The sequence below is a fragment of the Hypanus sabinus genome, chromosome 26, assembly GCF_030144855.1.
Source record: "Hypanus sabinus isolate sHypSab1 chromosome 26, sHypSab1.hap1, whole genome shotgun sequence".
NCBI lineage: Eukaryota > Metazoa > Chordata > Chondrichthyes > Myliobatiformes > Dasyatidae > Hypanus > Hypanus sabinus.
The window spans coordinates 19,922,178-19,947,224 of NC_082731.1; the positions used below are offsets into that span (position 1 = coordinate 19,922,178).

At 55.2% G+C, this 25,047-nt stretch overlaps 1 protein-coding gene across 1 annotated transcript in view; it reads right to left on the reverse strand.

Annotated features, from left to right (window-relative positions):
- Positions 1-25,047, reverse strand: part of tep1 (telomerase-associated protein 1) — a 107,727-nt gene that overhangs the window by 16,690 nt on the left and 65,990 nt on the right. Inside the window, exons 29-43 of the mRNA XM_059951602.1 lie at positions 24,391-24,550; positions 23,687-23,829; positions 22,106-22,194; positions 21,567-21,681; positions 19,694-19,973; positions 17,986-18,103; positions 13,183-13,307; positions 12,537-12,636; positions 11,729-11,884; positions 10,656-10,868; positions 8,555-8,708; positions 7,383-7,604; positions 7,117-7,271; positions 6,431-6,538; positions 5,326-5,433 (exon numbers count right to left, since the gene is read on the reverse strand). Coding sequence (XP_059807585.1) covers positions 5,326-5,433; positions 6,431-6,538; positions 7,117-7,271; positions 7,383-7,604; positions 8,555-8,708; positions 10,656-10,868; positions 11,729-11,884; positions 12,537-12,636; positions 13,183-13,307; positions 17,986-18,103; positions 19,694-19,973; positions 21,567-21,681; positions 22,106-22,194; positions 23,687-23,829; positions 24,391-24,550 — 2,246 coding nt within the window. The remainder of the gene's footprint in view (positions 1-5,325; positions 5,434-6,430; positions 6,539-7,116; positions 7,272-7,382; positions 7,605-8,554; positions 8,709-10,655; positions 10,869-11,728; positions 11,885-12,536; positions 12,637-13,182; positions 13,308-17,985; positions 18,104-19,693; positions 19,974-21,566; positions 21,682-22,105; positions 22,195-23,686; positions 23,830-24,390; positions 24,551-25,047) is intronic.

Genomic DNA, 25,047 nt, shown 5'->3' on the forward strand with positions numbered 1-25,047 from the left:
ATCGGGGATTTCATAGTTAGAGCAGCAAGCAGGAGATTCTGCGGATGCGAAACTGGATGGTATTCCAATCACAAACAAGAGAAAATCTGCAGGTGCTGGAAATCCGAGCAACACACACACAATGCTGGAGGAGCTCAGCAGGCCAGGCGGCATCTATGGAAAAGAGTACAGCTTACGCATTTCAGTCCTGCTGAAGGGTCTCGGCCTAAAACTGCGACTGTACATTTCTCCTCAGATGCTGCCTGGCCTGCTGAGTCCCTCCAGCATTTTGTGAGTGCTGTCTCCCAGGTGCCAGGGTTAGGGATATCTTGGATCAGGTCGGCAGCACTGTAAAGGGGGGGAGGCTGAATGGCCGGGAGTTGTGGTACACGCTGGTACTGACAATAGTAGTAGGAAGAGGGAGGTCCTCCCGAAGAGTGAATATAGGGTGTTAGATAGAAAGCTGAAAAGCAGTCGCTCGATTGCTGCCTGTGCCACATGACAGTGTGGGTAAAAACAGGATGATTTGGCAGATGAATGCATAGCTGTGGAACTAGGGCAATGGGCAGGGCTTCAGATTTCTCGATCATTGGGATCTCTTCTGGGGACGGTGTGACCTGTACAGAAAGGACGAGAAAGGGTTCCACCTGAACTCCAGGAGACCAACATCCTTACAGGCAGGCTTGCTGGAGCAGTTGGGGAGGGTTTTAACTAATTTGGCCGAAGGACGGGAACTGGAGTGATAGGGCTGAAGATGGGACACAGCTCGGTGCAGTTTGTAGTGAGACTGCAAGGAAGAACAAGCAGATGATAGGGCAAAATTTGCAGACAGTGGAATGAACTGCAGTGTAATATGGGGTAAAATCAAAAAGGGTCATGAAAACAGGATGAGAATCAGGTTTATTATCACCAGCATATGATGTGAAATTTGTTAACTTAGCAGCAGCAGTTCAATGCAATACATAATATAGTAGAGAGAGAAAAAAATAATAAATATAAATAATAAACATAATAATAAACAAACAAGTAAATCAATTACGTGTATTGAATAGATTTTTTAAAATGCGCAAAGCCCAGAAATCTGTATATTAAAAAAGTGAGGTAGTGTCCAAAGCTTCAATGTCTATTGAGGAATCGGATGGCAGAGGGGAAGAAGCTGTTCCTGAATCGCTGAGTGTGTACCTTCAGGCTTCTGTACCTCCTACCTGATGGTAACAGTGAGAAAAGGGCATGTCCTGGGTGCTGGAGGTCCTTAATAATGGACGCTGCCTTTCTGAGACACCGCTCCCTGAAGACGGCCTGGGGACTTTGTAAGCTAGTGCCAAAGATGGAGCTGATGAACCTTTTGCAGCTTCTTTCGGTCCTGCGCAGTAGCCCCTCCATACCAGGCAGCCTGTTAGAAGGCGTTATAGCTGAATGCACGCCGTACATGGAATAAGGGAGATGATCTTGTAGTGCAGTTAGAGATTGGCAGACATGTTATGTGCATCACTGAATCGTGGCTGAAAGCAGATCATAGTTGGGAGATTAGTATCTATGGATACACGTTGTATTGAAAGGAAGGCAGAGGGAATGGGGTGGTTCTGTTGGTAAAATATGAAATCAAGTCATTCGAGAGAGGTGACATAGGATTAGAAAATGTAAAATCTTTGTGCATAGCGACCTCAAGGGTAAAAAGACCCTGATGGGAGTTATATACAGGCACTTGAGCAGCAGCCAGGATTTGACACAAATTACAACAGGAGATGGAAAAGGCAGACAAAAAGGCCAATGTTATGATAGTCGTGCGAGATTTCAATATACAGGTAGATGGGGAAAACCAGGCTGGTGTTGGATCCCAAGAAAGAGAATTTGTAGAATGCCTTCAAAATGGCTTTTTATAGCAGTTTGTGGTTGAGCCCATTAGGGAAAAGGCATTTCTGGATTGGGTGTTATGTAATGAGTCTGACTTGATTCGGGAGCTTAGCATAAAGGAAGCCTTCGAAGGCAGTGACCACAATATGATAGAATTCACTCTGCAGTTTGACAGGGAGCAGCTAAAATCAGATGTGTCAGTATTACAAAGGAGTAAAGGGAATTACTGAGGCATGAGAGGTGCTGCCCAAAGTTGATTTTGACACTAGCAGGCATGACCGTGGAACAGTAACGGCTGGAGTTTCTGGGCTCAGTTTGGAAGACACAGGACTGACTCATCCCAAAGAAGAAAAATGACTTGGATGAAAATGTTTGATGGGTGGGTTAGTAATTTTTCAGATGATACGAAGATTCATGTTGTGGATTGTGTAAAAGACTGGCAAAGAAAACATGGGAAATAGATCAGTTGCAGACACGCATAAGAGAGGAGCTGGCTAAAGTTAAGTGAAAGGGGACACGGACAGGATTGTTGGCAGAACTGCAGTGGCTGGAGTTCCTGGGAGCAATTTGAAAGGCACAGGATAGATACATCCCAAAGAAGAAGCATTCTAAATGGAGAATGAAGCAACTGTGGCTGACAAGGGAAGTCAAAGACAGCATAAAAGGAAAAGAGAGGGCATATTATATAGCACAAATTAGTGGGAAGTTAGAGGATTAAGCAGCTTCTGAAAACCAGCAAGAATGCAACTAAAAAAATAAGCCTGAAGCAAAAAAGATGAAATGTGGAGGTATAATCAACACATCCAAACAAGCTGGATGAACTCAGCAGGTCGGGCAGCATCCGTTGAAATGAGCAGTCAATGTTTCGGGCCGAGACCCTTCGTCTGGTCTGAATATGGAGGTAAGCAGGCCAATAACATAAAAAAGGCTACAAAATGTTTTTTCTCTGATATATAAAGAGCAAAAAAGAGGCGAGAGTGAATATTAGACTGCTGGAAAATGATGCCGGAGAGGTAGTAAAGGGGGACAAAGAAGTGGTGGAAAACTTAATAAATATTTTATGTCAGTTTTCACTAGCAGTATGCCAGCAACTTGAGAGTTTCTGGGGCAGAAGTGAGCGTGGTTGCTAATACTAAGGAGAAGGTGCTTGGGAAGCTGAAAGGTCTGAAGGTAGATTAGTCACCCGGACACGATTGACCAAACCTCAGAAGTAACGGAAGAGATTGAAGAAGCAATCGAGGTGCTCCTTCAAGAATTGCTGGATACTGGAATGGTTCAGAGGACTTGAAAATTGCAAATGTCACTCCACTCTTCAAGGAAGGAGTGAGGAAGAAGAAAGGAAATTGTAGGCCAGTTAGCCTAATATCTGTGGTTGGGAAAATGTCGTGAGTCCATCATTAAGACCATAGGACATAGGAGCAAGACTTGGGCCATTCGGCTTATTGTCTATTCTGCCATTTGATCCATTCCCCTCTCAATCCCATTCTCCTGCCTTCCCTTCGTAACCTGTCATGCCCTGACTTACTAAAAATATATAAAACTCTGCCTTAAATACACCTAATGACCTGGGCTGCACAGCCACCTGCGGCAATTAATTTCACAGACTCACTACCCTCTGGCTAAAGATACTGCATTCCTCCTCATCTTTGTTCTAAATGGACATCCCTCTATTCTGTGGCTGTGCCCTCTGGCCCTAGACTCCCTTACTAAAGGAAACGTCCTCTCCATATCCACTCATCTAAGCCTTTCAACATTCGATGAGATCCCCCTTCCCCCATTCATCTAAACTCTAGTGAGTACAGGCCCAGAGCCATTAAACACTCGTCATATGGTAAGATTTTCATTCCCACAATCATTTTTGTGAACCTTTGAACCCTCTCTGATGTCAGCACATAATTTCTTAGATAAGAAAGTATGATTAAGGATGATATTTTAGGATGATTGGAGGCAGAAGACTAAATGTACCAAAGACAGCATGGTTTCCTTATGGGGAAATCTGGCCTGCCAAATCTGTTGGAATTATTTTTAGGAAATCACAGCCATGATGGACAGTCAGTGGATGTTGTGTACTAGGCCTTTGACAAGGTGCTGCTCATGAAGCCCATGGAATTACAGGGAAGATACTAGCATGGTAGGATGCAGAGTTGAAAGAAAGGGAGGCTTTTCAGGCTGGCTGCCAGCAACTACTGGTTTTCCACAGGGGCCTGTGTTGGGACCACTTCTCTTCGGGTTGCGTTAATGATTTGGAAGATGAAATGGATGGCTTTGTGACCAAGTTCATGGAAGATCCAAAGATAGGTAGAGGGTTGGATAGTGTTGAGGAAGCAGGGAATTTGTAAAAGGACTGAGACAGATTTGAAGGATGGGCAAAATGGCAGATGGAATACAGTGTATGGTAATGCACTTTGGTGAAAGGAAAAAAGGCAGAGAGTATTTTCTAAACAAGGAGAAAATTCAAAAATCTGAGGTGCAAAGGGACTTGGGAGCCCTCGTGCAGGATCCCTGAAGGTTAACTTGCAGGTAGAGTCAGTGGTGAAGAAAGTAAATGCAATGTTAGCATTGATTTCAAGAGCACTAGAATTATAAAAGCGAAGATGTAATGCTGAAGCATTGATCAGACCGTTTTTGAACTATTGTGAGCAGTTTTGGGCATTTTATCTAAGAGAAGATGTGCTGGCATAGTATGGTCACGAGAATGACTGGGAGTGAAAGGATTGAAGAAGTGTTTGTTGGCTCTGGGCCAGTATTTGCTGCAGTTTAGAAGAACAAGGAATGGGAATTTCATTGAAACCTATCGAATACTGATGGACTTGGACAGAGTGAATGTGGAGAGGATCTTTCCTATAATGGGGAATCCAGGATCAGAGGGCAAAGCCTCAGAATAGAGGGGTGTCCATTTAAAACAGAGATGAGGAGAAATTTCTTTATCCAGAGGGTGGCAAGTCTGTGGAATTCAGTGCCACAGATTGCTGTGGAGACCATGTCATCGTATATTTAAAGAAGAAATTGATAGATTGATGATTAGCCAGAGCGTAAAAGGTTATGGAAGAGAATGGGGTTGAGAGGGGTATTAAATTAGCCATGATGGAATGGTGGAGTGACTTAATGGGCTAAATGGACCAATTCTGCACTAGTGCCTCATGGTCTCTCCCGCAGCGCCCTGTGTCACTGACTGTATCCCCACTGAAAAATAACCCAGCTCCCTCACACAATCCCTCAGTGACCCCTCTCCCCCAGCGCCCTGTGTCACTGACTTTATCCCCACTGACAATAACCCAGCTCCCTCACACCGTCCCTCAGTGACCCCTCTCCCCCAGTGCCGTGTCACTGACTGTATCCCCACTGACAATAACCCAGCTCCCTCACACCGTCCCTCAGTGACCCCTCTCCCCCAGCACCCTGTGTCACTGACTGTATCCCCACTGCCAATAACCCAGCTCCCTCACACCGTCCCTCAGTGACCCCTCTCCCCCAGCGCCCCGTTTCACTCACCGTGATGTGAACCCCAGTGAGGGACGAGGAGGGTCCCTTTACTTCCCCGATGCACTCGATGGATTCCGGATTCCACATCCGAATCAGCCCATCGTTGGAGCAGGAAGCCTTTCAGAAGAGACACTGAGCGGTCAGCGAAGGAGTCAGCCCTTCAGACCGTGACGCTGCCACAAGCTCAATCAGCAGGTGACTCCTAACCTCTGCCGCCCGCACAAATTCCCGACTCCTGCGCTCTCTGCACATTCGCGTTCCTGTCCAAGAGCCCCTCTAACGACTCGGCCACATCAGCCTCCACCTCCTCCCTGGAAGAGAATTCCAGACACCCACCACTCTCTAGGTAAAACTAAACTTGCCCCACCCCCCCACCTTAAAAGCATGGCTTTAATCTGCACTGGTGAACGTTTTAATCCTGTGGAAGAGTCTTCAGCTGTCTCCTCTGTTTGTGCTTTGCAATTTTATACACTTTATCCGGTCTCCACTCAGCCTCCACCGCTGCAGAGAAAACAACTCGAGTTTGCCCAACCTCTCCTGACCCTCCAATTCAGGCAGCATCCTGGGGAATGCCCCCTGGCACCCTCTCCAAAGTCTCCACACCCTTCCTGTGATACGGCAGCACACGTCAAAACTACAGTGTAGCCAAGTTTTTGTACATCTTTAACAAGACAGGTGTGAGGGTGTTAGTAGAGTGTTAGAGACCGGCGGGGGTGCAAGGTGCACTGGAGACCGAGTGTAGGGCCGGAGGAGGAATTAGAGGGGCTCAGGAACAAGGAGGAGTATAGAGGGAGTGGAGGGGGTACAGGTGGCAGGAACGGGACGGTGAAAGGGGGTGCGAGTTACAGGGGTAAGGACAAGTGTGATATACATTGGGGAGGGTGGTGAAGCGTCTGAGAGGGAGTGGGGCTGATGGTAACAGGGTCGAAATGGACGATGGGAAGGGGGTGTTTGAGTCAAGGAGGCGTGTAGCAGAGCTGGGGGACTGGGGGGAGGGTTGGGGACAGCAGTATAACAATCTGTGGAGAGTAGCAGGCCGACCTGGGAAGGAGGAACAGACGGGGAGGGGAGTGCTGTGTGGTGGGGGAAGAAAACTGTCGATATTCATACTTACCACATACTGAGGGCCCCAGCAGCAGCCAGTCACCCAGTCTCTGTGCGCCGACCTCTGGCAGCGAGGGGAGACCATGTCCTCTCCCCGCAGGTCCCAGAACAACAGGCTCTGCCGAAGATAATGTCCAGTCAGGATCCCAGAATACCTACCCCACCGCCCACGTTCCAGAACTTTTCTATCCTGTCACCCATTCCTCCTCCCCACCCTGTTCATCCCTCCCCCTCTCTTTCCGACCCCATCCACCCCTGCTCCAGACCCCGAATACCTCCCTCCAATCCCTCCTCTCGCCACTTTTCCCTTCCGCTTTCCTCCCAAACCTCGCCTGTTCCCTCCCTCCCTCCATCTTCCCTCCCATTTCTCTCCCCACTGGCACTGGAGAGAGAGGTTCCCAGAAATGTACCCTCCACCAACCCTCCCGCTCCACACGACCCAATGTCAAAGGTCGGCAGCTGACCTCCTGACCTTGATGACCGCCTCATGGGGGATTGGAGGGGTGATGGACATCACCGCTGGTCCCTGGTTGGACTTGGGGGAGGTTCACTATGGGTCAAAGGACACCCTGTCCAAGGGTCAATTTGTTTGACCTCTGGAAGGTGAAAGGTTACACTGTCACACCGTCTAACCAACGCAGAGGGGGCGAAGGGTGCAAAGCAGTCAGGGTGGGGTGGCACAGCCCAGCTTCCTACCTTGTCCCGACTGCCCGTCACCAATCGGTGGCCCTGGGGGCTGAAGGAGCAGCAGGTGACTGCATCCGTGTGGGATCTCAGCACGTAGGTGGGGGACACCTCCTCCTCCCCTTCCGTCAGGTGGTCTAGTGTCCAAAGGAGCAGCCTGCAGTCCGCTGGGGGAAGGGAGAGAGTGGGGCGAGAGGGGTGAGAGAGGGCACTGAGGTGGGGCGAGACCGCGGACGGCAAGGGGAGACCGCAGACGGGGTCGGTGGTTTAGCACTCACCGGAGACAGACGCCAGAAGCTGGCTGGACCGTCCCAAAGCGAAGAGGGGTCCCGAGTGGCCCCGGCCTGTCCGGAGACGGTTGGCCGTCCCATCTGCCAGCCCCCATACCCGCAGCAGGCAGTCATCTCCTCCCGCTGCCAGGACGTCCTCACCGCTCAACCACTGTAGGCATCGGATGGGCAGCCCTGAGCCCTCGCACTCTGCCACTTGCTTCCCTGAGGCTGGGGCAGTGGGGAGGGAGAGTCAGTGTCCCAGATGTTTGCCCGTCCCATCTTCCTCACTCCTGGCTACATCCCCTGGCCCCACTTGCCATGGTAGCGTCAATCCTCCCCACCTCATCTCTCCCAGTTGTCTCCCTAGGGCCTAGATATCTCCACATCCCATCTCATCTCCGTCCCAGCAGTCTCCCCTGATCCTAGACCCATGTCCCAGCCATTTCCCCATCCTCTCTTTGCTTGGTCCCAGTCCTCCCCCCAGGCCTCGTTTCCTCAGCCTCCTCCCTGCTCCTTGTTTCGCAAGCACTGTGGTCCCAGCTGTCTCCCCTGATTCCTTCTTCCCTTGGGCCAATAAATCCCATCTGCTTTTGGGCCCAGACTTTGGCCTGTCCCGTCTCGTCCTCTGTCTAATTCCCGGAATGGACGGACTGTCATATGTTGAAAGATTGGAGCGACTGGGTTTGTATACACTGGAATTTAGAAGGATGAGAGGGGATCTAATTGAAACATATAAGATTGTTAAGGGATTGGACACGCTGGAGGCAGGAAGCATGTTCCCGCTGATGTGTGAGTCCAGAACTAGAGGCCACAGTTTAAGAATATGCGGTAGGCCATTTAGAACAGAGATGTGGAAAAACTTTTTCACCCAGAGAGTGGTGGATATGTGGAATGCTCTGCCCCAGAAGGCAGTGGAGGCCAAGTCTCTGGATGGATTCAGGAGAGAGTTAGATAGAGCTCTTATAGATAGTGGGGTCAAGGGATATGGGTTGAGGGCAGGAACAGGGTACTGATTGTGTATGATCAGCCATGATAACAGTGAATGGCGGTGCTGGCTAGAAGGGCCGAATGGCCTACTCCTGCACCGACTGTCTATTGTCTAGCTCCCCTCAATTAGACCTCCCCCACCACTGTGACCTTCTCTCACCATCCCCTCCCCCACCCCACCCCGACACTACCTGTTCCAAGGTCAAAGATCTTGGTCCAGCCGCTGTGGTAGCCCACTGCGACAGCTCCCCCGTTCTCACTGACGGACAAGCAGAGGGCAGGGTCGTCCCCCTTTGCGCCCATCTCCCCGTTCCTCCGTCCCAGCATGCCCGACCAGACCCGAACCTGGAGCAGAAGGCCAGAGAGTTAGGTCACTGTCACAGTGAGCACACCACTCCTCACCCAAAGCTCTGCAAATGCCCCAGATCTCCGGGCAAGAGCCTGGGAAATCCCCTCCCTACTCTACTCTCGGCCACATGCTGCTCCAACTCCATCGGCAAGATTGCAAGGGACTCCGCCACAGTCGCATCTCGAATGACGACGACAGGAAGGAGATAGAGAGCTTCATAACATGGTGTACTGACAACATCAATCTCAGCAGGACAGAAGTTGGCCATTGATTTCAGAAGGCGGAGGGAAGTGTTCACGCCCCTGTCCACACCAGGAGGTCGAGATGGTTGACCGTTTCAAGTTCCTGGGAGAGAACATCTCCAATAGCCTGATCAGGTCTATCCATGCCAATGTCACGTCTGAGAAAGATGATCAATGCTTCTCCTTCACAGGAGGCTGACTGTGCCCATTTGCATGGATGCCCAATAGAAAGCACGTTACTCAGATGCACCACACCTTGGACGGGCAGCTGGTCTGCCAGTGATCGCAGGAAACTAGAGTTGTGGCCACAGCTCAGCGCATCACAGGAGACAGCCCCCTTCTCACGGACTCTGCATAATCTTCCGGCTGCCGTGGTAGAGCAGCCCGCATAATCAAGTACCTCACGCGGCTGTTCTCTCTCTTCTGCCCTTCACGTTGGGCAGAAGGTAGACAAGCAGGAAAGCACATACCACCAGTTTCAGGGACGGCTTCTATTCCGCTGCTGGGATGAATCTACCTCATCGTGATCTTGCCCCTCGTTGCTCACCTGCACTGAACTTTTACATTTTATTCCGCATTGTTATTGTACCGGTCCTACCTCGATGCACCGTGTAATGATCTGATTTGAATGAACAGTATGCAAGACAATCTTTTCACTTGGTAAATGTGACAATAACACACCAAGTCCAACACCGCCCCTCTGCGGAAAAGTTCCCCTTTGTAATCTTTCCATCGACCTGTACGCTCTAGATTTTAGACTCCCCTACCCCGAGGGAGAAGGACCGCTACCGTCCACTGTGCTCTTTAGAATCTCAGGAACTTCTGTAAGACAGAGGAGCTGAATTAGGCCATTCAGCCCATCGAGTCTGCCCTGCCACTCCATCATCGCAGATTTTCGTTTCTCAACCCCATTCTCCCGCCCTCACCTGTAACCAGTCAGGAACCCATCGATCTCTGCCCTGTGACTTGGCCTCTGCTGCTCCCTGTGGTTTTAACTCCACTGTTATATAGTTCAATTAAATCAGCCAGGCAAAAATAGAAACAAGAAAGTGGTGAGGTATTCTCCATGGGTTCACTGTCCATTCAGAAATCGTAGGGCTGAGGGGGAGAAGCTGTCCCTGACTCGTCGAGTGTGAGCCTTCTCAGGCTCCTGTACCTTCTTCCAGACGGTAGCAACGAGCAGAGGGCATGGTCTGGTTGACGGGGGTCCTTAATGACTGATGCCGCCTCTTTTGAGGCATCACTCCTTGAAGATCCCTGCATACTACGGAGGCTAGAGCCCATGATGGAGCTGGCTAATTCTACAACTCTGCAGTTTATTTCGATCCTGGGCAGTAGGCAACCCCCCTATATCAGCCAGAGCAGGCAGCACGGAATTCAAGGGAGTCGCCTTGAATATGATGGATTCCTGACCTCACGATCTACGTCGTCTTGGCCCTTACACCGTGTTCTCCACCTGCACTGCACTTCCGCTGTGAGTGCAACTCTTATGGCTTTTCACTCGTAATTTTGTTGTCTGTACGGCTGCCAGAAAAGTTAAGTTTTTCGCCGTGTGTCCGCGTCCATGACAATACTAACCAGGTTGCATTACGGACCTTGCTTGGCCTCAGTGCTCCGTGTAATGATCAGATCAGTACAAACAATATGCGAGACCGGTTTTCACTGCACGCCGGTGCTTGAGACGATGACAAACCGGTTTACCTTCTGGTCCTCCCCGGTGGAGAGGAGCAGGCGACCTTCGTCCAGAAACCGTAGGGTGGTGACAGACCCCCGATGGGCCTGGTAGCCCCCGGCAACGGATCCCGACTTCAGGCACCAGTACAGGATGTCCCCCTGCAGCGAGGCTGACACCAGGAAGTCTCCGTCTGGGGAGAAGGTCAGGGACCGGATGGAGGATTGGTGTTCGTGGAGAACCTGGGGAGCCAATAGAGTGATGGGGGGTGGGGGGGAGACATGAGGCGACATCAGTGTTCACAGCTGGTAAAAGATGGGGGGGCTAAGAGAGACAAAGGGCCACGGTGGGGAGGGAGCAAGCGAGGGCCAGGAATGAGGAGACAGAGAGAGATGGGGCAGTCGGTGTTCAAAGAGACACGCCGGGGGTGGGGGTGGGCGTTCAGGAAGACGTGCAGCGGTGTGGTTTGGAGATAGGGTTAGGAGGGAACGAGGGTCAGAGGCAGGGTGGGAATATCGGAGGAATGGACGGTCATGAGGTTTGTGGGTTGCAGAGTTAGCTGGTGGGAGGGAGGGGCCACAGGAGGGTCTGAGGGAAAGATGGTCCGAGCAGTCCAAGGCAGGGAGGGTGGGGGGAGAGGGAGAGTCAGCAGGTAAAAGGGTAGAGGTTGGGAGGGAGGGAGGGTCAAAGGGATAAGGTTCAGTGGGAAGGGGATTGGGAGGGTTTGAGCGGTGGAGGGAGTGATGAGGTTAGGAGGAACGGTCAGGGGGTGGGAGGGAGGGTCAGAGGGATGAGGTTCAGTGGGAAGGGGATTGGGAGGGTTTGAGTGGTGGAGGGAGTGATGAGGTTAGGAAGAACGGTCAGGGGGTGGGAGGGAGGGTCAGAGGGATGAGGTTCAGTGGGAAGGGGATTGGGAGGGTTTGAGCGGTGGAGGGAGTGATGAGGCTAGGAGGAATGGTCAGGGGGTGGGAGGGAGGGTCAGAGGGATGAGGTTCAGTGGGAAGGGGATTGGGAGGGTTTGAGCGGTGGAGGGAGTGATGAGGCTAGGAGGAACGGTCAGGGGGTGGGAGGGAGGGTCAGAGGGATGAGGTGGAATACTCACCCACACTGGTTCCGCTGTCAGCCACTTCCAGAGGCGGATGGTGTGGTCCCAGCCCCCCGTTGCCAGCAGATGACCATCGGGCCGAAAGGCCACACAGTTGAGGGGACACGGGCAGTGCAGCTGAACGTCCAGCGTCCCTATGGGCACAGCCCACACCTGTGCGGAGGAGGAGACACCCACCCCTCCAAATTAATCTGGGCTTCGGCAAGCCACTGCAGATCTGCCCTCTCCCCACGCCTCCCTTTCCCACTCCCTCCGGTGGAGAAATCCATGCCCCTTGGATCCCCCTCCTCCACCCCCCAACACTCCTGCATATCCGCCCTCCTCATATCCAGCCCCCTCCCTCGGGGTAGCCTGTAACAGCAGTGCTGCCTCAGAGCCCCCCCCGAGACCTGATGTGATCATCCGCACCAGCAGCATCACGCGGGGGTCTGTGACCGTGGGTATCTCCGTGCGTCACTGCGTGTGACTGTGTACACGCCGCTGCGCCTGTAGACTATCGTGCGTGTTTCCGTGTCTGAGCACATGTCCGTGTGCGCGTCCACCTGTGCGTGTGCACATGTTTCCACATCCTCCCTGCGATCCTGTGTAACGGAACCAAGTCCCCCCCACCAGGCGCTCCCGTTCCTCACGAAGTTCCACTCCCCGGCTCCTCCGTCCTCCTGCAAGTTAGCACCCCCACCCCACCTCCCCTGTCAGCTGCACACTGTGGGTGGGTGCGATAGGCAGTGACTAATTCAACCACCACCCACGCTCCTCTGGGGCGGAGACCCACACACCCCAGGGGTGGGAGGGATGACTGACTGACCTTCAGTGCCCGATCCCAGGAACAGGTGGCCAGCCGCTTCCCGTCGGGAGACACGGCACATCCCGATATCCGATCAGAGTGGGCCTCGAGCAGCAGCAACCTGCAGGAGAGCCAAAGGTGTGGGGGGTGGGGGGTGAAACAGCTGAATAAATGGAGGGGAGATGTTCCTGTGCCAAAGCTGGGAGAGTGAGTTTGCACAGCAGGAGTGTTGAGGGGTGGGGAAGGAAGAGGGAGAGGGGAGAGGACATGTGATAAGAATGAGTAGGGGTGGGAGAGAGATGGGGAACGGAGGGGTTAGAGTTAGGGATGTGGTGGGGGGAAGGGCATTGAGAGAGTGAGGGGGTCGGGAAGAGAGGGGGGCCGGCGGGAGAGCCGGGGGAATGTGGCTGGAAGGAGTACAGGCCGAGTTGGGGAGGGAGGGCAGTACAGGGGTGCTTTGAGTTAGGTAGGGAGGGGTGAGCAGGTTACGGTCAGAGGAGTCTGAGATGGAGGGGTGGAGAAAGCCCATGGACGGTGGGAGGGTGAAGGTGGTGCTGGGTGGGAAAAGGACAGAGGAGGGGAGATGATCCCAGATGGAGAGAGGAGGAGGTGGGGCAGTGAGCAGGGTGGGAGGGGGTTTGTGATGGGTCACGGTACCTTCACCTACCTGCAGCCTCGGCTGAGGTCCCACACCTCGACCTTCCCATCGAAAGAGGCGGTGCAAAGCGTGCCCTCGCTCAGGAAAGTGCAGCACGAGACCCCGTCACCCTCGCTGACCAGTGACTGCACCTCCTGTCGGACCAAGGAAACAAGGGGAGGGCGGAGAGAGAAAAGAGGGACTGAACTCAGCAAATGCTCTGCCCGAAAGCACAAGGAACTGCAGAGCACAGCTCAACATGTGGAAACCAGACTGTCTACCTTTCTCACTGTCTGAGCAAAGCAGCCAACTTACACTCAGTGGCCACTTCATTAGGTTAGTGCAAATATTTAAACTGCCATAAATATAGGCAGACATGGCCACGAGGTTCAGTTGCTGTTCAGACCAACCATTAGATCACATTTCTTCCAGACTCTGATGACTTTGACCATGGAATGATTGTTTGGTGCCAGATGGGGTGGTTTGAGTATTTTAGTGACTGCTGGTTTCCTGGGATTTTCAGCGTAACAGTCTCAAGAGTTTACAGAAAATCTGTGAGGACCAAAAACATTGCAGTGAGTGGCAGCTCTGTGGGTGAGTCTGGCTTGTTTTTTTCTTTCCGCTCTTTTCTATAAGTTTATACCTCAGATAAACACTTTGTGGAGATTTGTGAATATATATATGATTATATGATATATATGTACAATGTCTGAAACACATCTTATGGAAGTGTTTGTTTGACGATGAACTTCAATAAAAAAATAAATTACGAGAAAAAAGAAAATGCCTTGTTAATGGGACAGGTCAGAGGGGAATGGTCGGACTGGTGCAAACAACCAGGAAGGTGACATAAACTCAGAAAACAGTACATTAAAACAGTGGCGTGCAGAAAGGCTTCCCTGAAAGCACAGCATATCGAACCTTGAAGTGGATGGGCTGCAGCAGCAGAAAAGCCTCAGCACTCTGTGACGACTTTATTCCGTTCCTCCAGTACCCTATTAAATGGTCACAGTGTAATCAAGGTTGAAGTCATGCGCACAATCTTGCAGCAGCATCACAGGTATGTAGCATGAGACTCACAAGAAAGGCAAAACTAATATAAATCATGTACAAATTTTGCAAGAACAGACACAACTGGAAGGAAAGTCAGAGTCCATTTTAGTGCAGTGCGGTCAAAGTGGTCACGGTGTTCCTGCACTGAGGTTGGGATTAAGGTCATGCCACTTGGTTCAAGAACTAAATGGTTGAAGGGAAGCAGCTGTTTCTGACCCTGGTGGTCTGGGACTTCAGGCTTCCATACCCCCTGCCCATTGGTAGCTGTGAGAAGAGGGCACCTCTAGGATGGTGGGCATCTTCGATGATGTACCTTCTTGAGGCAGCACCTCCTGCAGATGTCACCGATGGTGGGAGGGATGTGCCCATGAGGAATCGGGCAGAGCCCACCACCCTCTGCAGCTTCTTGCATTCCTGCACCTGGCACAGCAATTGCTCCATCCGTGACTACAAAAACCTGCAGAGGGCCGCGACCTCAGCTCGGTCCATCGTGAAAACTGGCCCTCCCCTCCATGGACCCAGTCTACACTTCCCACTCCGGGCAGTTGCTCTCCTCTCCCACGGGGCACAGGATGGAAAAGCCTGGACGCACGTAGCACCAGGCTCAACGACAGTCTCTGTTCCCCGTGGCACCGAACGGACCTTTCGTACGAGCCTCACAACGTGCCTCGCAGTGGCCCCTAGCGCCTTATTCTTTGCCTGCAGCTCTAACACTATGTTCTGATGTTGGTGCGTTACTGTCACATGTGCCAAGAACTCCGAAAGCTGCTCTTGCACACTGTTCATACAGGTCCAGTCGTGACACAGTGTATTGAGCTAGAAATTCAGAATAAAGCCCAAAAGATACGGAAAAAGTGTAGTGCAGGCAAATGACGAGGTGCACGATCATAATGAGGTAGGTCGCATTCTGCCATTGCTTTTCCCTTGGGCAGCTTTGATGACCTGATACTTTGAAATGATCTGTACGGACAGCAGGCCAAGCTCTTTTCCAATGTAACTTGGTGCATGTGACAATAACAAGCTCCTCCCAAAATCCGCAGAAAACAGGGAACGTTTTAATTCCAATCCCCACTCCCGCGCTGGCGTGCCTGTTCACGGACTGCTCTGCTGCCAAGTTCAGTAGACGCAGGTTAGATCAAAGCCCCGCATTCCTTCCTGGCCGTCTCCGCCCCGACGGCAACAATATCGACTCTGACTGCCAGTCATCCCTCCCTCTGTTGCCCATGCATTCTGCTTTCCCCTCATTCCTCCTCCTCCCGTCCTCATGGCCGGGCCATCACACACCTCTCTCCTCTGGTTCCCCACCTCCTTCCCTTTATTCCATGCTCCACCGTCCTATCCATCATCCGCCCCCTCAGCCTGTTGCCTCTTCCACCCGTCACCTCTCAGCTTTTCAGTCATTCCCTTCTATTCCCCCTCTCACCCACCTACCTCTCCCTCAGCTGGTCTCACACTCCTACCTCCCCTCTCACCTAGACTCACCCCCTACCACCCCATCTCACCCCCTACCTCCCCATCTCACCCAGATTCACCCCCTACCTCCCCCTCACCCAGACTCATCCCTACTCCCCATCTCACCCAGACTCACGCCCTACCTCCCCATCTCACCCCCTACCTCCCCATCTCACCCAGATTCACCCCCTACCTCCCCCTCACCCAGACTCATCCCTACTCCCCATCTCACCCAGACTCACCCCCTACCTCCCCCCTCACCCAGACATCCCTTTTTCCCCTCTCACACTGACTCAACCCCACCTCCTCATCTCACCCAGACTCACCCCCTACCTCCCCCCATCCAGACATCCCTGCTCCCCTCTCACAGACTCACCCCCTACGTCCCCCTCTTACCCAGACTCACCCCCTCCCTCCCACTCACCCAGACATCCCTACTTCTCCTCTCACCCACTCACCCCCTACCTCCCCCTCTTACCCAGACTCACCCCCTACCTCCCACTCACCCAGACATCCCTACTTCCCCTCTCACAAAGACTCACCCCCTACATCCCACTCACCTGGGCTCACTCCCTACCTTCCGCCTCTCATCTGGACTCTCCCCCCACCTTCCCTTCTCACCTGGATTCACTTACCCCATCCCCTCACTGCCATCCACACCGCTCTCTCATGCTCCTCTCCCTCCTCCTACCTTTGACCTGCTGAGTTCCTCTGGCATTTTGCGTGTGTGTGCTGTGTACTGTGTGTGGTGTGTGCACGCGGGCCTGTGGTTGCGTGTGTGCAGTGTGTGCTGTGCATGGTGCATGCACGCTGGCCTGTGGTTATGTGTGTGCAGTGTGTGCTGTGCGTGGTGCATGCATGCAGGCCTGTGGTTGTGTGTGTGCAGTGTGTGCTGTGCATGGTGCGTGTGGTTGTGTGTGTGCAGTGTGTGCTGTGCGTGGTGCGTGTGGTTGTGTGTGTGCAGTGTGTGCTGTGCGTGGTGCGTGTGGTTGTGTGTGTGCAGTGTGTGCTGTGCGTGGTGCACGTGGTTGTGTGTGTGCTGTGCGTGGTGCGTGCACGCGGGCCTGTGGTTGTGTGTGGGCAGTGTGTGCTGTGCGTGGTGCGTGTGGTTGTGTGTGTGCTGTGCGTGGTGTGTGCACGCGGGCCTGTGGTTGTGTGTGTGCAGTGTGTGCTATGTGTGGTGCGTGTGGTTGTGTGTGTGCAGTGCGTGGTGTGTGCACGTGGGCCTGTGGTTGTGTGCGTGCTGTGCGTGGTGCATGTGGTTGTGTATGTGCTGTGCGTGTGGTTGTGTGTGTGCAGTGCGTGGTGTGTGCACGTGGGCCTGTGGTTGTGTGCGTGCTGTGCGTGGTGCGTGTGGTTGTGTGTGTGCAGTGCGTGGTGTGTGCACGTGGGCCTGTGGTTGTGTGTGTGCTGTGCGTGGTGTGTGTGGTTGTGTGTGTGCTGTGCGTGTGGTTGTGTGTGCGCTGTGCGTGTGGTTGTGTGTGCGCTGTCTGTGGTGCGTGTGGTTGTGTGTGCGCTGTGCGTGGTGCGTGTGGTTGTGTGTGTGCTGTGCGTGGTGCGTGTGGTTGCGTGTGCGCTGTGCGTGGGGTTGTGTGTGCGCTGTGCGTGGTGCGTGTGGTTGTGTGTGCGCTGTGCGTGGTGCGTGTGGTTGTGTGTGCGCTGTGCGTGGTGCGTGTGGTTGTGTGTGCGCTGTGCGTGGTGCGTGTGGTTGCGTGTGTGCTGTGCGTGGTGCGTGTGGTTGTGTGTGTGCAGAAAACGAGTACCATTTTAATTCCCCTTGCCGCTGTCTGTGCTGATGCCACTGGAAGCCGCTGTTTCAGAGAACCTGTTACCCCAGTGTACCTGCCCAGGTGACAGTAAACCAGCTCGGTCACTAAAGCTGACTTGCCCCCATGACTTACCCTGCACGCGGGTGGCAGGGAGGGTGAGGTCCAGCGGAGGGAGAGTAGGTGGAGGTAGGGCAGGGAGGGTTGGAAGGGTGTGGTCCAGCGGAGGGAGAGTAGGTGGAGGTAGGGCAGGGAGGGTTGGAAGGGTGTGGTCCAGCGGAGGGAGAGTAGGTGGAGGTAGGGCAGGGAGGGTTGGAAGGGTGTGGTCCAGCGGAGGGAGAGTAGGTGGAGGTAGGGCAGGGAGGGTTGGAAGGGTGTGGTCCAGCGGAGGGAGTGTAGGTGGAGGTAGGGCAGGGAGGGTTGGAAGGGTGTGGTCCAGCGGAGGGAGAGTAGGTGGAGGTAGGTGGGCTGACTTACCCCCATGACTTACCCTGCACGCGGGTGGCAGGGAGGGTAGGTGGGGAATGGCTTGGAGGAAGGGCCCTGCCCGCACCAAACTCACCTGGCCACTCTCCAGGTTCAGGAGATGGAGGGATCCTTGTCCAGTGCCCACCACTGCCTGTTTCCCGTCAGCCGAGACGCCCACGCAGTCCGGTACGGATGGCACCTTCGTCACCCTGCTGGGGGAAACAGGAGCGGGGGGGGGGGGTGGAGTTATGAGTCAGAGCATTAGGCCAGCATCACCTCCCCACCCACCCCTTGGAACATCCCCCAGGGACTGCCAGCTTCTCTTTGGAAATTTTACCCCTCTGCAAACCCCCCTCGCCACCAACTGAGCCCCATGAGGTCCAGTGGTGAAGGGGGGGCTTCCAGACACCAGCGGTGTGTGTGTGTTGGGGGTCCCAGGGACCTGTTGCTCTGCGATTGGTCTTTGCAGATGGTGCGATGGGGATGCTGTTCACCCGACAGTATCACTGGCTGTGGGACAGGGGTCTGTCCGTGCAGGCAAATATGAGTTGCATCCAACGGCCTTCTGCCCTCTTGGGGGGGGGGGGTGCGGGGTGTGGAGTGTTGTAAGATAGGGAGAACCTAAAGCCCCCAAGGCCTCAGAAAGAAGGGACCCCATCTGCCCACGACTGCACCCTAACCCCTGCTGTGAGCCTTCGGGCTCGTTCGTGAAGAAACAAACACAGAGGAGAGTGAACACGAGGAAATCTGCAGTTGCTGGAAATTCAAACAACACACACAAAATGCTGGTGGAACACAGCAGGCCAGGCAGCATCTATAGGGAGAAGCACTGTCGACATTAACAACAACACACACAAAATGCTGGTGGAACACAGCAGGCCAGGCAGCATCTATAGGGAGAAGCACTGTCGACGTTAACAACAACACACACAAAATGCTGGTGGAACACAGCAGGCCAGTCAGCATCTATAGGGAGAAGCACTGTCAACATTAACAACAACACACACAAAATGCTGGTGGAACACAGCAGGTCAGGCAGCATCTATAAGGAGAAGCACTGTCGACGTTAACAACAACACACACAAAATGCTGGTGGAACACAGCAGGCCAGGCAGCATCTACAGGGAGAAGCACTGGCGACGTTTCGGGCCGCGACCCTTCGTCAGGACTACAGAGGAGAGGGTCGTCCCTCCAGCTCCAGATGATCTGAGGTTTCGTGGATAGCACAGAAGATTGCCCAAGGATTTGGCGGGACATCGATTAGTTACAGTTCCGGATGGAGGAGGGAGGAATTCCTCAGTCAGAGAGGGGCGAGACCCTGGGACACAGGGGAGAGGGCGTTGACAAACTGTCCGGACGTCCAGGTACAGAAGGGGGCAGGGCAGACTGCACTCGGTCCCCTCTTCCAAATTGTTAATGCAGATGACGAACCACTGCGAGCCCAGCTCTGTCCCTGTGGCTCTCTGCCCACCACTGAATGTGTCAGCCAAAGAAACAACATTTATCCCAAATCACTGTTGGTTAATTAATCCCCTATTCGTACATTACCCCAAACTAAAAAATACTTCCTTATCGCTTGGATAAGTCTTTTAACTGTCCTCTGACCAAAAGCCTTCTATCTATACAACATCCACTTGTTCCTGTCTGTCCACTGTGGATCATTAAATCGACAAATAACTCCGAGGGTCTGTCATACAGGACTTCCCATGTCGGTGTCTGCCTGACTTCTACCCACCCAGGGTTAAACCCTCCCCCTGTTGTGCCTCTCGTTCCCCCATCCAGTCCCGGGAGAGAGCACTTACCGAGCCTCACACGGGGTCGGCTGTGGCCGGTTGACCCAGCAGATGAGGCGGAAGTCCAGTGGGGTGAGCCGGTTCTCCGGGCTGGACCCCAGCAGTTTCTGGGCCTGGCGTTCCACCGGAGAGCCCTCCTCCTGATTCAACGCCTGCTGCCAGAAGAGGAGGGGGTAGCGGGACAGGAGGGCCGAATTGGCGGCCACAAAATCCTGGCAAGTTCTGACATCTGACCGGTTGGGGGAGTTGCCGGACGGCCCCACCTCTGTGGTCCCCTCTCCAGCGGAGCCTGGGGGCAGGGGGGAGGGAGGGAGAAGGGGTAATTACCATCATGAAAGGCTGCGGGGTCAAGATTGTGCAGCAGGGTTTGGTAGGGAGTTTATGCCACAGAGAAAAGAGGACAAAGGTCAGAGGTCAGGGCATAGGGAAGCCAGGGTCAAAGAGAGAAAGAGAGAGCTGAGGTTGGAAGTCACGCAAAGGGTACGTGGGGTGTGGGACTAGGGTCACAGTTTGAGCTGAGGGGAAGGGTGTGGCAGGGGTTGAGAGGGTGTGGGACTGTCACAGTTTGAGCTGAGGGAAAGGTGTGGGTGAGGGTGAGAGGGTGTGGGACTGTCACAGTTTGAGCTGAGGGAAAGGTGTGGGTGAGGGTGAGAGGGTGTGGGACTGTCACAGTTTGAGCTGAGGGAAAGGTGTGGGTGAGGGTGAGAGGGTGTGGGACTGTCACAGTTTGAGCTGAGGGAAGGGTGAAGGTGAGAGGGTGTGGGACTGTCACAGTTTGAGCTGAGGGAAAGGTGTGGGTGAGGGTGAGAGGGTGTGGGACTAAGGTCACAGTTTGAGCTGATGGAAGGGTGTGGGTGAGGGTGAGAGGGTGTGGGACTGTCACAGTTTGAGCTGAGGGAAGGGTGAAGGTGAGAGGGTGTGGGACTGTCACAGTTTGAGCTGAGGGAAAGGTGTGGGTGAGGGTGAGAGGGTGTGGGACTGAGGTCACAGTTTGAGCTGAGGGAAAGGTGTGGGTGAGGGTGAGAGGGTGTGGGACTAAGGTCACAGTTTGAGCTGAGGGAAAGGTGTGGGTGAGGGTGAGAGGGTGTGGGACTAAGGTCACAGTTTGAGGTGAGGGAAGGGTGTGGGACTAAGGTCACAGTTTGAGGTGAGGGAAAGGTGTGGGACTAAGGTCACAGTTTGAGGTGAGGGAAAGGCGTGGGTGAGGGTGAGAGGGTGTGGGACTAAGGTCAGTTTGAGCTGAAGGAAGGGTGTGGGACTAAGGTCACAGTTTGAGCTGAGGGAAGGGTGTGGGACTGTCACAGTTTGAGGTGAGGGAAAGGTGTGGGTGAGGGTGAGAGGGTGTGGGACTAAGGTCACAGTTTGAGCTGAGGGAAGGGTGAAGGTGAGAGGGTGTGGGACTAAGGTCACAGTTTGAGCTGAGGGGAAAGGTGTGGGTGAGAGATCCCACCATCGAAAGGTGTCGCAAGGATTAGATGTTGTGGGTCAGAGGTCAGGCTGTAGCGAGAGCGAAGGTGAGGGTCGGAGGTCGTGGTGTGGGGAGTGTGATGCAAGGATCTGTGAAGGTGAGGGTCGGAGGTCGTGGTGTGGGGAGTGTGATGCAAGGATCAGTGAAGGTGAGGGTCGGAGGTCGTGGTGTGGGGAGTGTGATGCAAGGATCAGTGAAGGTGAGGGTCGGAGGTCGTGGTGTGGGGAGTGTGATGCAAGGATCAGTGAAGGTGAGGGTCGGAGGTCGTGGTGTGGGGAGTGAGATGCAAGGGTCAGCGAAGGTGAGGGTCGGAGGTCGTGGTGTGGGGAGTGTGATGCAAGGGTCAGGGAAGGTGAGGGTCGGAGGTCATGGTGTGGGGAGTGTGATGCAAGGATCAGGGATCTGAACTCTCACCACAGCGGGCGAAGGCAGCTCCCAGCTGGGGCAACATCCCAAGGCGCAGGTGCAGCCAGGAGAAACGGAGGTCAGACAGGAGGGAGGAGAGGAGGACATGCTGTCCTGATCCCACCTGGAATGAGAGGGAAAGGTAGAAGAGTAAGGGGGAGGTGGGGAGAGGAGGAGAGGAGGAGAGGGAGAGAGGGGGAGGTGGGGAGAGGAGGAGAGGGAGATAGGTGGAGATGTAGGGGAGGTGGGGGGTGAGGCGGGGGGAAGCGAGATAAAATTGAATTAACACCCTATTGCAGAAGTTTTTAGTTAAACCTTCCACCCATCGCTAACACCAGCAACCCCACCCCACACAATGTCCTGACCCCCACAATCAAACATGGATACCACAAATGGGACCAGCTTTGCTTTCCCCTCCATCCCCTCCCTTCCACCCACAGAGACGCCGAGGGCGGGCACAGACCACACGCGTCCACACACAGACACACTCACACGTACACACGTGCACAGTGCAGATGGAGCCGAGCCCAGAGGGAGGTGTCTCGTACCAGATGAAGTGGCAGGTCAGTGAGGGCCTCGGGGTCACAGTCGGTGAAGCTCCTGTCCCCAGCCGGATCGGTCATTCTCCACAAGTGAGCTGTGGGCGAGCGAAAGATGGGCTAACATCACACCGACAGAGCACGGGGAATGGGGGGACGGAGCAGTCGGACAGTAGGGGTCTACGGAGGGGGGAGGAATGGGACCCTGATGGAGGGTGTGGCTCCAAGAGGGTGGGGGGTGTCGAGTAGTGGGGGAGGGACCACAGTACAGGGAGGGGGAAGTGTGAGGTCGAGGCCGCGGGACGGGGAGGGGGAGGGGGCGAGGCCGCGGGGGGGTGGGGGCACGGGAGGGGGAGGGAGTGAGGCCGCTGGATGGGGAGTGGGAGGGGGCGAGGCCGCAGGATGGGGAGGTGGAGGGTGGGGGCACGGAAGGGGGAGGGGGAGGTCGCTGGATGGGGAGGATGAGGGGGACGGGCGAGGCCATGGGACAGGGAGGGGGTGAGGTCGCTGGATGGGGAGGGGACGAGGCTGCGGGACGGGGAGGGGGAGGGGGTGAGGCCGCTGGACAGGGAGGGGGACGGGGGGAGGTCGCTGGATGGGGGGCGAGGCCGCGGTAGGGGGAGGGGGAGGGTGGGGGCACGGAAGGGGGAGGGGGAGGTCGCTGGATGGGGAGGATGAGGGGGACGGGCGAGGCCATGGGACAGGGAGGGGGTGAGGTCGCTGGATGGGGAGGGGACGAGGCTGCGGGACGGGGAGGGGGAGGGGGTGAGGCCGCTGGACAGGGAGGGGGACGGGGGGAGGTCGCTGGATGGGGGGCGAGGCCGCGGGAGGGGGAGGGGGGAGGTCGCTGGATGGGGAGGGGGAGGGGCGAGGCTGCGGGACGGGGAGGGGGAGGGGGTGAGGTCGCTGGATGGGGAGGGGGTGAGGCCGCGGGACAGGGAGGGGGACGGGGGGAGGTCGCTGGATGGGGAGGGGCGAGGCCGCGGGAGGGGGAGGGGGAGGTGTGGAGGTCGCTGGATGGGGAGTGGGAGGGGGCGAGGCCGCAGGATGGGGAGGTGGAGGGTGGGGGCACGGAAGGGGGAGGGGGAGGTCGCTGGATGGGGGGGCGAGGCCGCGGGAGGGGGAGGGGGAGGGGGTGAGGCCGCTGGACAGGGAGGGGGACGGGGGGAGGTCGCTGGATGGGTAGGGGGAGGGGCGAGGCTGCGGGACGGGGAGGGGGAGGGGGTGAGGTCGCTGGATGGGGAGGGGGTGAGGCCGCGGGACAGGGAGGGGGACGGGGGGAGGTCGCTGGATGGGGAGGGGCGAGGCCGCGGGAGGGGGAGGGGGAGGTGTGGAGGTCGCTGGATGGGGAGGGGGAGGTGTGGAGGTCGCTGGATGGGGAGGGACGAGGCCGTGGGACGGGGAGGGGGTGAGGTCGCTGGATGGGGAGGTGGGGAGGGGGCGAGGCCGCGGGACGGGGAGGGGGCGAGGCCGCGGGACGGGGAGGGTGGCAGCACGAGGCCGCAGGATGGAGAGGGGGAGGAGTGGGGTACAAGGCCGCGGCGGAGGGTGCGACGAGGGGTTGAGAAGGGGGAGCTCTCCCATACCCACCAGCCAGTAGTAGGTGGGCGTGCCGGGCCCTGTCCCCCTCTCGCAGGTATCGCTGCTCCACTGCTCCCTGCAGCAACGATCCGGCCAGACGGAGACGGGAACCGGAACCGGAGCTGTCAGCCAGTCCCCACACACCACTCACACTAAAGGTGGGTGGGGAGGGAGGTCGAGTGGACAAAGGAGGATTAGGGGGGTGAAAGAGTGACGTGGGTAGGGGACAGAGAGAAAGAGGAGGAAGGACAGGGCAAGAGGGGGGGTCGGGGAGAGTGGGGATGAGGGATTGGAGAGTGTGAGTGGTTGGGGAGAACAGATAAAAATTAGCAGATGCAAAATACACCCCAGAACCCCTCTTCATAAGTTACCTCGCCCTGAAATCTACCACCCACTCTGCCTCTACCTGCTCTGGCCAAACCTGCTCCCCTCCCATCGCCCCACGCAACATGGAAACCGGCACTTCAGCCCATCGATCTGATACTGTCCAGTAGGGCACCCCTCCCCCCCATCGATCAGACTTGTTTTCACTCTCTCCCCCCTCCATCTCCCCATTCCCTCACCCATTTCCTCTCGCCCCTCCCCTCACTCCCGAGAGGATCCCTCTACCCTCATTCACCCCTCCCTCTGTCCCCATCTTTGGCCTCTAGACGTTCAGGGAGGCCCGAGGAATGACGAGGGACCTTGAGGGAGCACGGGGTCACGGGACTTACGCAGCCAATCCCCGAAGCAGACGGGCAAAGGTTGCCATGGCGATGGGTCGTCTGGGAGCCAGCGTCTCCTGCATCACCTCCTCCCATCTCGGGGAGGCCTCTCCCTTCAGCAGACTCCTGTGGGTGCAGAGGGTGGAATAGAGGTCGCCCTCACGCAGGCCTGAAGAGGGCAGGGTAGGGGGGGAAAAGAAAAATCAGGGAATTAGTTACCACCAGCACAACCTCCTCAGCAGTTCCCAGGATTCAGGGCTTCAACCCGTGTCTGACCCTGACCCTGCTGTCCCTGGGAGTTGGTGACAGGACAGGCCGGAGGGAGCCAGACCCTGTCCCGAAGAGTGTGTGAGTCTCACCCTGTGTCTGACCCTGTCCCTTTTCTTTTTACATACAAAATATCTTTAGTACAAATTCAGTGCTGTATATACAAACCAGTGACTAACACAATTACCACACTATAAATAGACAATAGACATTAAACTAGAATGTTTCCATCTCTATCAATGATGGCAATAACTCCCCCTGCGGAGCCCAACAGTCCCGGAGCACCTCTACGGTCGCCGTGGACTGCACGTGTTCCTTCTCAATATTTATCTGGGCATGGACATACCCCCTAAACATTGCCAGGCAATCTGCCCGGGGAGATCCTCCCGCCACCCGCTT